Below are 13,059 nucleotides of genomic sequence, written 5' to 3' on the forward strand. Positions count from 1 at the left end.
CTAATTTTAAAAAACCCTGGTCATGAAACTGACTAAAATGGACTCTGAATTTGGTATCAGGGGGTAGCCGTGTTAGTCTGTATCTACAAAAACAACAAGGAGTCTGGTGGCACCTTAAAGACTAACAGATTTATTTGGGCAAAGTAACTTTACTTCGCAAAGTAACTCCCTGCTCTCCATGTGTCAGTTTATAATGCCTGCATCTGTAACTTTCACTCTATGCATCTGAAGAAGTGAGGTTTTTACCCACGAAAGCTTATCCCCAAATAAATCCGTTAGTCTTTACGGTGCCACCAGACTCCTTGTTGTTTCTGAATTTGGTAGGGCCCTACTTATGAGGTTTAGGTGCCAAGAAGCTGCAGACAATGTGGGGTGATTAGGACCCTTAAATTTTAACCTAAACCAGTACAACATTCAGTTTGAGCAACATAAAAACACTGTGTTTGTTCTTATAAATCCGATTGGCTAAGTCTCGTCAGAGTGGTAGATGCCACAATAACTGTGCTAGCCACAAAAATCATTGTACTTGCACTTGCACTCCCACTGATCACATTATCTTCTGCTACAGTTCATCACATCACTTCCAAAGGGCTTTCTTTCTTAACCCCCTCTCTTTACCAGAGAATTATTGCTTATCCCACATATTCAAATATTTGGTGAAAGCAGTGACTGTTCCTACGGTAGTCATTAAACTGGCATTTTGGTGTGGGCATTTCTGTGTAATCTGCAAACCTCTCCCCAAGGCAATTATATTAAAAACTCCTGCAATCTGCTGAATCTAGGCACAATGTTAATATGCGTCTGCGGCAGTTCTTTATAGCTTTGCCTCATATTTGTGTTATTAATTTGTACAGTTCATTAGTTCTTGTAAATTAATCGGCTTGATGTCTTTATGCATTTATACTTGGATGCACTTTGCTTGAGTGTCATATGTTAAGTCTCACTACTATTTTTCTATCTATATAGGTGGCTACAAACAAAACATGTGCCTAATCCAGCAAACCTTTACTCACACAAGTCATCTTACATGAGAAATCTCAATGATATTACTGTAATGATTTGCAGGATCAGGCCCAACATAAAGCTCTAAAATATAAAGCATCTTTGTACATATTAGAATCGTATCTAAAACTACAATATATTTAATTTAAATATATAAAACTACCAGTATATTAATGACTTTGTATCAAAAAGTCATATGGACTCAAAATGTATAGGTTTATTTTATGCCTATTGCATTTGCTGGAGCTGATTTATTTCTCTGTCAAGGTGGGATGGCCAGTTTTATGTTGCTTTGTTATTTGCATTATATGTTTTTAATGTATGGATTGGGTGTTTTGAGCACTGGATGAGGAATAACAGAAACTTGTAGAAACCTGAAGTTGTTGATTAGATTACATTTGTTACAATTTGAATAAATGTAGCAATAGAATACAATATCTAACCACAATAAAACAAATGTGAAAAGAAGCCTTAGATTTAGGTGTCACTAAAGGAGGAAAAAGAAATGAAGTAATTTTTCAGATAATTTGCATTTGATTGTTATTCCACGTTAAAACAAATCAGATATAATAACAGATACAAGTCAAATCCTGCTCATGTGACTCACCTTATTGGTACTAGTGACATAACTAAAGCAAGCAGGATTTGTTCTCCACTGCCAATAGATCAAAAATAATGACAGCTGTAAATCAGATTTTATTACACACAGAATATTTTTGGCAAAATCCCACTTCAGTGGCTCCAGCCCTGGGATTGGTCAAGGCTTTGCTGGATCACTTACTAGAAAGCCATCTTTGTTTTCTTTTATCTCTTCTATTTGGTCCCCTGTGCTGCTGATGGCTCCTGACAATACTTACCAAATATTCCCCTTTTGATTTTACAGAGCCGATCCAGTAATTTGTAACAAATGTAATCTGATAAACTGCTTCACCTCTATTACTGCTCACAATTTCCACAGACAGGTCTTGATTATATTGTATCTAATTGTTACTGAAATTATTCAGAAAATGATTTCTGCAAATAATTCTTGCTTCACAATCAATTCAGTGCCACTATTTGATATCTGACATTAAATACTGGAGTTGTTTTGGCTAGATGTATAGGTCACAAGGTATATTTCTGCCATGGGAGGGGTGTAATTCTTAGAGTCAGGTTTCACAATACAAATCTGAAAATTGCTTTTTACTAGTATTTCCCAAAATTCACTTAAAATCTACTGTTTATGTCAACATTTCTTCCAGGAAACTTGTTCACTAGAATATCTGTGGACAGTGACCAGAAAAAGGGGCGTGACTATAGTCAAATACAACAAATACTAACAAAAAACTTCTTCAATATTCCTCCAGCTCTACGTTTTACCTACTTTTTACAGAGGACTTAAAGCACAAGTGAAGCTGTCTGAAAATTTTTCACCAAAACTAATGAAAGGCCATTACCCTATTCCTATGATGTCAATGAGAGTTTGACTCCAACAGGCATCAATGGAAATAATATCAGGCCTGTGTTTCTATGGGTCATCTTCTTTTATATGTGATAGGAAATGTGCAAACTGGAAAAATAAAAATTTAGTTGGGCCACAACAATTTTAGAAGAGAAAGGGGGATAACCTGAAAAAGCTTAGAATTATGGATATTTCTTGAAATATTTTGAGATGCAGAAAATAACAGTTAGCTTTTATTTTAAGTTGGGTCTTAAAGAGAATCAGTGGTGCCAACTTCTTTTTGCTTTTGTTTTAAAGGGTCATAGGATCATTGCAGAACTCTGCAGAGTTTACCGAGGCCTTTTCATGCACCACGACAGAGTACATGGACCCTGCAAAAAAGTGCCGTGTTTGGTGACAGAGCTATAAACCAGGCAGCCCAAGGACAAACTGCCCAAACAAACAGAAATTTGGAACTTACTGGGAGGACTGGGGGAAGGAAATGTGCTACAAAAGTAATTTGTTAGAGGACAAAAAAAAAAATATCTGTGAGATCAGAGATTCAAAACAATCAGTTCTTCAAATTAAGGTTTATTGCCAAGGCAACAAATATAATATATAAGCTGCTTTTTTATGACCAAGCCTTGCAAAATATAAATCACTTAATTGTGTACCTATTGCTTCACTTTTAAACAACATTGTTATTATAGTTTAATTCAGTTTCCCATTTGGTCTACAGATTTTTTTATTCTCTCTGGGGAACACTTTATCATCTACTCCTTTGAGAATTTATGCTAATATTTCTGATCAGATGGAGGAAGAAGATATTAAGTAACACATTATCTTGGACATCAAAATATAATGAGACAATAGTTCCTATAAAAAATGTCAGACTCTGTCCCCTCTTCTGTCATGATAAATGTGTTCTACCAAATGTTTGTTTTCATTTTTACTTGAAATGATTTATATTAGAAAAGTCCAAAGACCTGTTGTAATTCACTTAAATAATTTCTCAGTAATTATTCCAATGCTTAAAGGCTGAATTCACTATTTACTTAGTTTTATTTACTACTTTCCAGCCAAAATGAAAATGTAGCTAATTTATTAATTTTTGAGTTTATAATCAGTAATGTTGTGATCAAAGACTCCTTCACAGTTTTCTAAGAGTTTTCTTGCTTTCTCTAAACTTGGTCTTTTTAAAAGATTTGTAGTAATATATAAATCATAGTTTTTATATTTAATTCTGATCTACACTTATGACTTGAAGTTATTGTTATATATTTTATCAGTGGCGGCATATAATTGAGAAATTTTAGTTACATATAGTATGATATAATAAGACAAAGCCTATAAAACAGATCTCTAAAGGGATGCACACAAAAAACAACTTTTCAGACTCACTTTTTCAATTTTTAGGGACAGATCCAGTAAATACTTTGACTTTGTTGATGTGAGTAGTCCATTTGAAGTCAATGAGACTGGTTATGTCAGAGTTATACAAGTGTTTGCAAGATTGGACCCTTAATCGGTACTGGCAAAAGGCTTTAAATACACTATGATATATATGAAATGCCCTTGTGCAGGTTGCCAAGGAACTTACTGCTTCTTGTATTGAAGCCAGTTAAGACTTCCAAAAATAAACACCAGATACCTCCAATGACTTCTATAATGGGTATACTGTATTTAAAAAACTATGTTCATTTTAGCTTTCTGAGTTTGTCGTCTGAGGAAAACCTTTTGATAATAAATTGAAATTATGAGCCAACTGCTCATTGTTGTCTACAATGACTACAGTGTATGTGTGTTTTCTGTAGGAGATGTGCAATAACAAAGATGTGTTGTCTGCAGTAGAGGTACAGAAATTCCAAACTCCCGGGGTGCCTGTTATGATTAACATGAGAACTCAAATTATTTGGTGATAGTTTAAAAAAAGAAATGGATAATTTGGAACCTAGGGAAATTACACCAAAATGGACTGTGTTAGTCTTTGTCTCATGTGCGTTCATCACAGCAGGCTGACAAACAAAATACATCGAAACATAGAGCACCGAGTCCTCTTCCTGCACCCTGCCCAAGTAGTCAGGCTTAGTGTAGGACAAAAGGAAAAAATCCTCTGTGGATGCTACTGCAGTTCACCACCCACTGCATTGCCACTCTACAAAGGACAAGAGCAGTGGCTCTGCGTAGTGGCAGCCCCCAGGCCATCTGCCAGCTCTGCGCTGCCAAAGCCATTGTACGGAGATCCTGACAGAGCCACACACAACTTGGCTCTGCAATGTATTCCCAGTGTAGACCTCTGAGCTGGCTTTCCAAATTCTACCCCCCACCTTGCACAAGACAACTCTAATCCCACTCCATCTGGGTCCCCCTGTGGCCACAGCAAAGGGGATAGCAATGTGTGACCTAGGAAGCCCTTCTGTGCCAACTGGCAGTGGGCACACCATAATATAACTCATATCAGGCCTGGCACTCTCCTTGCTCCAACTCACTATTGTCATAATCTGTACCTAAAAGGTGCCCTGGAAGATATTATATGTAAACTAGTGACATGTTGATCATTAATATTAGTGTGTGGTATATGTACAGCTGATATACGAATAATTATAAATACGTGCTGGAAATATTTTCTTAAAATGTGTTTGGCAAACAGGGTTTAAGACATCCCCACCTTAAACAAAGGTTTGTGGTTCTGCCTGCTTGAATGTGTTTCCAATGTAAATTGAGGAAGAAGAGACAACAAAATTACATTTACATGCAAAGTAGACAAAGTCCTCAGGCAAACCAGTGTGGGGGATTGCCTCTTAACAATGGAAGATGCAACTACAAGAAACCTCCTTGCCTCCTGAGATAAGGTCATTGAACTTTGGAAGAGATAAGCAAAGATAGAGAGCCATTTTGGTATCCATTACTGGACAGATACAAATGGCCAGAGCTCTTGTATATCTGAGGAAAAACAAATAGAGATTTTCAACCAAGGAGGCTGAAAGTCTCTGAAAACTGAAGATAGATGAGAAACCTCCTTATGTTCAGACTGTAACTTCCTGAAGTTAAATGTTGTCACTAGAAAGCATGTATAGTTTATAACTTTTCATCTCTCTTTCATTCGTACTAGAAGCACACTTAATCCTAAATTTTTGGTTAATGAACTTCGTTTTAGTTTTACCACAAACCATCTGAATGCTGTGTATTTCAACTACATGTGGGTGGGCCTTCAGCTAAACTAGCAGGCTGGTACATATGGTGTCTCTTTGGAGGCAGAAAACTTAATATCTTCTGTGAGGGCCCAGTGAGAGGGACTGGACACTACAGAGGAGATAGTTTTAGGGAGACTCAGGACCGAAAGGACTGTTGGTGTCCCCCTACAAGGAGTAACCAGGATGATGGAAGCCAAGGTGAGGCTACCGTGCTGTGGGCATGCTGTTGGCATCAGGGCTCTCAGCCAAAGCTGCACAGCAAAGAGGTACCCATGGTTAAAGGGCAGGCAGTGACAGAACACCTTACGGGCCTAAAATGTCACACAATGGCCCCAAAGAAAGGAGACTACAGAAAAGGAATAACAAGAACAAAAAAAGACAACCTTCTATTGTGTTTATTTCTCTACTGGATCCCTCTCTCACCCCACTCTATTATCTTAGGTACTTGTATGGCCCCCATTATTGTATTGTCTGAATACTTCACAATCTTTGATGTGTTTCACATTTCCCTAGTTTATTTATGAGAATGTCATGTAGGACTATGTGAAAAGCCTTACTAAAATCAAGATATATCATGTCTAGTGCTTCCCCCCCCCTCAAGGTAGTAACCCTTTCAAAGAAAAAAAAAATTAAGTAGGTTTGACATGAATTTGTTCTTGACAAATCCTTGCTGGCTATTACTTTTAACCCTATTATCCTCTAGGTGCTTACAGATTAATTGTTTGATTGTTTAATAATTTGTTCCAGTGTCTTTCCAGTTAAAGTTAGGCTGAGTGGTCTATAATTCTCCAAGTCCTTTTTTCTTTTTAAAGATGGGTACTTCGTTTGCCTTCCTCCAGTCCTCTGGGGCCTCAACCATCCTCCATGAGTTCCAATTGCTAATGGTTCCAAGATGTACTTCAGGAATTAGCTGAAGCACCGTAGAATTAATTTCATTAGGCTCTGCTGACCTGAATACATCTAACTTACCTAAATATTCTTTAACCTTTTCTTTCCCTAGCAGAGGGACAGCATGAGAAAGCACAAAGGTGCTTGTTGGAAAGTTTAACAAATGTGCATTGGAGGCTGATGTCAACAGCTTGGTAACAAATAAGAGAGGATCGGTAGTATGAGGATAGAGTGTGAAGGGCCTAGAAAGTGAAGACAAGCAGCTTATGTTTCATGCAGTAGAGAAGGAGAAGACAATGGGGAATGCGAAGAGGGAGTGACATGGTCAAAGCCACAGGCTAGGGAAATGACCTTTGCTTCAGCATTCTGAATGGATATGAGTGAGCAAGATTGCATTTGTCAATGAAAAAGAGAAGGATGTTGCAGTAATCAAGACATGCAATGATGAGAGTTTTCACAAGTTTTAGCTGGATGGACAGGAGCAGCCCTATCTTACAGATGGTCTACATAAAGAATTGGCAAAATTTAGACATAGCCTGGAGGTGAAGACCTAGAGAGAGGTCCAAGCTGAAGATGAGAAAGAGGCAAGGATGGTGTTATTTTCCATAGTAACCAAGAAAGGAAGTAGTAGGGAGGCTTGGTTGGGGAAGATTAGAAGCTCTGTTTTAGCCATGTTCAGCTTGAGAAGACAGCTAACTTAGTAGAGAAGGAGAGGGAAATCCATGGCCAATAATGTTGCTCAGTAGTACAGTTGTTTCTCTCAGACTGGCAATAAGAAGCTACTCATCTTATGGAAAGTACCAAAAAAACACTGGCCACAGCAGCAGCAGAAATTGTTGGATGAAGCAGAACTTCTGCCCCTATCACAATTGGACCAGACGACTTGCTGAGACCAGCTTTTTTCTTTTGTGATTTTTTCCCCTATGTTTCATTGTCTGCCTCTTTTTTTCTTATTAGAGAGATAAGGTGGGTTAGGTAATATCTTTTATTAGACCAACTTCTGTTGGTGAGAGAGACAAGCTTTCAAGCTACACAGAACTCTTCCTCAGGTATGAGAAGGTACTTAGAGTGTCACAGCTAAATAAAAGATTGAACACATGGAAAATGTGCTAAGGGAACATTCCAGGTGAAGTAGCTATTTAACGCCCTTGTAGACATAGGACAAAAAAAGGTGTTAGTGGAGTACAAATTGTTGTAATAAGCCATCAATCCAGTGTCTGTATCAAGACCATGATTTTTAGTGCCTAGCAAAGTTATGAATTTAAGCTCCCATGTTCATCTTTTGAAAATGTTGTGCATGTTCCCCTTGAGGATGAGGACTGAGAGGTCAGATATAGAGTGATCACTGTGTGAAAAGTGTTCACCCACAGGTGATATGGTGATTTTGTCTTTTATCATTTTCCTGTGTGAGTTCATTTGACAACATAGAGAGTATCTGGTTTCACTCATATAGTTGTTATTGGGGCATTTAGTGCACTGGTGAGGTACACCACATGTGATAGGCATGTGTAGAACCCAGGGATCTTGAAAGGTGGGTTGTGGGGGGGTGTTGATCATTGTAGCAGTAGAGATATGTCTGCAGGTTTTGCATCTGTTGTTCTGGCAGGGTTTGGTGCCACTTTGAGTTGGTGTGTCCTGGTCTGGGGAGGTTGCTTCTGATAATGAGATTGGAAAAGTTGGGGGGTTGTTTGAAGGTCAGAAGTGGGGGTGGGGGTCAGGAAAGATTTTAGGATGGGATCCGCCTTGAGTATGGACTGTACTTGTTTGATGGTACCCGGTATGGGTTCCAGGGTGAGGTGGTAGGTGACAACGAGGGGTTTGCGGTCAGAGAGGGTTTTATTTCTGTATTGAAGCAGGTTCTCTCGGGGTATTTTGGTGGCCTATTTCATGATGCAATCTACTTCTCTGGTGGAGTATCCTTGTTTGCTGAAGGCAGTTTTGAGTGTGTTAAGGTGTATATCCCGGACTTTCTCCTCAGAGCATATTCTGTGGTATGAGTGTCAGGCTGTAAATAACAGACTTCTTGGTGTGTTTGGGGTTTGTTACTAGATCTATGAAGGTAGGTGTGGTGATCCTTGGGTTGCTTGTATATAGATGTTTATAAGGTTCCATTGTTGAAGCTGATTGTGGTGTCCAGGAAGTTGATGGAGTGTTCCAGAGAGAGAATAATGTCTGGGTGGTGGTTGTTGAAGTTGTGGTAGAAATCTATGATGGAATTTAAGTCGTCTGTCTAGAGGATGAAAATATCATCGAAGTATCTCAGGTATATCATTAGTTTCATAGTGCACTTGTCCAGAAATTCTTATTCAAGGTGGCCCATGAAGAGTTTGGTACTTTTGGGAGCCATCCTAGTACCCATGGCTGTTCCCATGGTTTGGAGAAAGTTTTTGTTGCTGAATGTAAAATTGTTATGGGTGAGGATGAAATGGACGAGTTTGGCCATGTGTTTGGGGTGGATATCTGAGGGTTGTCCATTGTCTTGTAAATATATGAGGCAGGCAGCTATACCATCACTGTGAGGGATGTTGGTGTCAGAGAAGTGACATCCATGGTGGCAAGGACAGTGTTCTGAGGGAGGTTGTTAATGTTGCAGAATTTGTGGAGGAAGTCAGTTCTGTCCTGGAGGAAGCTGGTCCTTCTTGTGGTTTTTGTTTTGTTTTATATTATAGTCCATTCGTCTGGGACAGTGAGCTGCGGGGAAGGAAGTGTGTTAAATTCCAGTGATATACGGAATATAAAAGAAAATGTGTGAAAAAAATGAAATGACAGTTTCACTGGTTTGGTGTTAATTGTGTGCGTGGCAAATGTGGCAGATCTTTCTGATGTGGGCAAATGAAATCTAAGTTCAGTGTGCCTACACAGAGCTTCCAAGAAATAACCACGTATTACTTATTTAGAGTTTGGAGGAGGTACCTGTGCAAGGATGGAAGGGTAAAATTTTTAAAAGTGCCTAAGTGAATTAGCAGCTTAACTCCCATTTTCAAAAAATGTATAGGCACCGAAGAGTCTGCATGACATCGATTTAGGTGCCTAAGTCACTTTTGAAAATACATAGGAATAACCAATGAGAGGGGTTTTCCATATGACCATGAATGGAAGATAAGGAGTGTAAAGGAATAAGCACCCATGTGGGTTTCTTAAACTGGGTATGGGCTGCCTCAGAGGAAGGACTCCTACCTGTGCCTCTGAAAATCCCTTTGAAAAATCACTTATGCTTCCCCTCAACCCCCCACCCCACCTTTCATTCGGATGCTCAATTAGGCAACAAGCTAGGCAACGAGATTTATGCAACGATATGTTTTTGAAAATTCTGGCCTCATGTTTTAAAGCTATTAATGTGCATGCTGTACTCTCACTTGTTTTTAATAAGCAGGTCTAGTCATTGAAACAACAAAATATTTTGTTTTAGAAGCAGCCTCATTATTCAGCAATGAGTCAGTGATTATGAATCTTTCACTCAAGCAAAGGCAAAATCTTGGTCTTCTTAAAAAAAAACCCATAACACTCCTCATTCAGAGGTAAGATATTTAACATTTAACAAACACTGAAGATCAGAACATACCTTTCATCACAGCATGCGAACTAATTAACCACAATGAGGCTTTTCCTTCTCTAAGAATGAATATGTCAGGGAAATATTTATAGAGATGCCCTGTAAAACATATAAGATAGAAAGTGTTTACCAAAGGCCTTAAAAACAACATCGGGCCAAGGAAATGTCAGTGACTCCTACATTTATATTTTAGCGCTTTCTCAATCAAACATTTAAATGCCCTGAAGATTTCACAGCAGGAATTCAACTTGTGGGTGACTGCATTGGATCTCTGTAGAGATCACTGTACAATAAACTGTTGTATTTACAAGTTGAAGTTATAACCACGATAAAGCCCACAATTTTGGCACACAAATGTTTAGTAAATTTCCCATTGAGGTGTAGGAGAAAAAACAATAATTCAGGTGGAAGATTGGAGTGCAAGCCCACCCCACATTCACCAGGGCCGCCCGGGGGGGGGACGATGAGTGGGGCAATTTGCCCCAGGCCCCGGGCACCGCAGGGGCCCCTACGAGAATATAGTATTCTATAGTATTGCAACTTTTTTTATAGAAGGAGCCCCCGAAATTGCTTTGCCCCAGGCCCCCTGAATCCTCTGGGCGGCCCTGACATTCACCCTGCAACCACCCACAGCTCCTCTGCCACAGAACTAGGCCCAGCTCCCTGCTCCAGGCTTTGCAACCTGGCACATGGGTTGCAATGCCACTCAGGTTTGGTCCGTCTGCCCCTCTGTAGATGGAGGCAGAGGTAGACAGGCCAAACTTGAGTGACATTGCAACCCTGTGCACTAGGTCGCAACACCACTCAGTTTTTACAGCAACTACCAACAATTCATGGACTTTATTCAAATTCATGATTTCCATGATCACCGTGACCTCTGTGACAAAATTGTAGCCTTAACCATGATGAATAAACAAGGTACCAATGATGGAAACAATGTGCTACCAAGTGTCTATATTTTCCATAAAATGCACGTCTCCTAATGCTATAATGTCACCAATGAAAATCTGGGGTTTGGTTTGGTTTTGTTGAATGAAAAATGCATGTAGAATGAAATTGGCATTAACAGAGACATCATGAAATAGTAATATCCGGGGGGGAACTAACTGATGTCCCATAGAGCATGTATCAACTGTTTCTTCCTCAATTCTCTTCGCAAAACAGAATTTCACACTGACCATATCAGGGTTTACATGAAAGACAAATATACTAATCTCTGAGCATTTCAATTTCTCCTTATTAGTAAATGTCAAATGTGAATTTCCTCTCTTGCTAAACCCCTCCACCTTGCTTTCCCTGAAGGTTCCATCCTTGGCTTCCATCTTCTGTGAACATCTTATCTTCTTTGGTCATCTCCTTTCCAATTCATTGCAGGCCAAAGCCAATGCATAAAGGGGGAGGAGAGTCTCATGGTCTTCTCCCTGAGGTACTTCCTCAGTCGAAGTTCTCATCCCTCCTTGGTTCAGGGAGGGAAGAAGTAGCAAATGCTGCACTTGGCAGAGATATGAGCCTCCCCCAGGCAGTAAAGGCAGTGCTTATGTTAGTCACTGACCAAGAAGGAACAGAGGCAGGTGACACAGTTAAATTCCGGGACAGTCTTTAATCCTGGGACTCTAGGCATAGTCCTTCTCCCCAGGGAGAGGGTCCCTGAGGCAGAGAGAAACTAAACTATACTAAAAAACACAAACAGTAAAAATACACAGAGGATTCCAACTCATGCCATGCAGCTGTAAGAAGGAACTGGAGAAGTGTTAGTCCCCCCGACCCCTTATGGCTTCAGTATGGAGCACAAAGGGAGTGATTGCACAGGCACAAACCAATGAACTAATCACTCCCAAACCCCATCCAGCCTAAAAACTAAAGCTTCCCATCCTCAACCTACTTCCCTCCATATTCAATTCACCCCATCAGAAAAAGACCTGGGGAAATAGACAGGATTTGTAATGTGTCCTGAATGCTATACTCCTGAGAGCATTCTGCACAAAAAAAATTAAAAATTCTGCGCACAATATTTTAAAATTCTGCAAAATTTTGCACATTTTGTCAAATAAATCTGGAGCCTCCAGCATTGCATTGGGAAGCACAGGCCACTTGCTGCACAGAGGTGAGAGATCACTGTGCAGCTTCCCCCCAGGACACGGACTCAGCAGTGAGGCTGCACCCAACCCTGACACTGCACAAGACCCGGGCCTGCCCCAGAAACACCCCAGGGCCCTGCTCCTCCGTGCCAGGTGCACCAGGTGTGGGCAGGCAGGCTCAGCAAGGCAGAATCCAAGTGTGGAAGGGCTTAGTGCGGGGGATTCAGGTGTGGGTTGAGAGGGTTCTGTGTGGGGCAATCTGGGTACAGGCAGCTCAGTGAGCGATCCGGGTGCATGGGGGATCTGGAAGCACAGGGGCTTGTTGGGGGGGTTCTGGGTACAATGGTAATGGGACTCTGCAGAGAGGTCCAGGTGAAGGTGGTTGGGGCTCAGCGTGAGGAGATCGGTGGGGCAGGGGATGATAGAGCTCGGTAGGGGGCTCTGGGTGTGGAGAGTTTAGTGGGGGGTCCAGATGCTAGGGACGTGGGTCTCGGTGCGGTGGGGATCTGGATGCGGGTGGCTTGTTAGGGTAGTCCAGGTGCAGGGGGAGTGGGGCTGGTCAGGGGTATTCTGAGTATGGAAGGGTGAGGCTCAGATGGAGAATCTGGGTATGCGAGGGTCTGGATGCCTGGTGGTTGGGAGGATGGGGGAACAGCTCCCTGTAAAGAGATCCGTCCCCCTTCAGCTGAGGGGTAATGGGTGCAGAGCTTTCCTGCAGCTGGGGGAGAAATGGAGGTGGGTCTGACCTGGCCCCGGATGCCATTCAGGGGAAAAGGACGTCCTGTCCTTCCCAGCCCACCCAGGACTAGTAGCTGATCCCGGCACAGGGTAGGAGCCACCAGCCTGGTCTTCCCCAGTCCTGCCCCCTTTGCCTCCCCCCACTCCCGTGATTTACCTTCTCTCTGCCTCAGGGACCTTCTCCCT

At 41.1% G+C, this 13,059-nt stretch overlaps 1 protein-coding gene and 1 long non-coding RNA gene across 3 annotated transcripts in view; one reads left to right on the forward strand and one right to left on the reverse strand.

The window, feature by feature from the left end:
• Window positions 1-4,210, forward strand: part of MME (membrane metalloendopeptidase) — a 68,540-nt gene extending 64,330 nt beyond the window's left edge. Inside the window, exon 23 of the mRNA XM_054039717.1 lies at window positions 2,741-4,210. Within this exon, the coding sequence (XP_053895692.1) occupies window positions 2,741-2,840 (100 nt within the window). The 3' untranslated portion in view covers window positions 2,841-4,210. The remainder of the gene's footprint in view (window positions 1-2,740) is intronic.
• Window positions 1-10,575, reverse strand: part of LOC128843143 (uncharacterized) — a 145,182-nt gene extending 134,607 nt beyond the window's left edge. For both annotated transcript variants that reach the window (XR_008446188.1, XR_008446187.1), the window contains exon 1: window positions 10,067-10,575. This is a non-coding gene — a long non-coding RNA (uncharacterized LOC128843143). The remainder of the gene's footprint in view (window positions 1-10,066) is intronic.
• Window positions 10,576-13,059: the final 2,484 nt, after the last annotated feature.

This window comes from Malaclemys terrapin, chromosome 9, assembly GCF_027887155.1.
Source record: "Malaclemys terrapin pileata isolate rMalTer1 chromosome 9, rMalTer1.hap1, whole genome shotgun sequence".
Taxonomy (NCBI): Eukaryota; Metazoa; Chordata; order Testudines; family Emydidae; genus Malaclemys; species Malaclemys terrapin.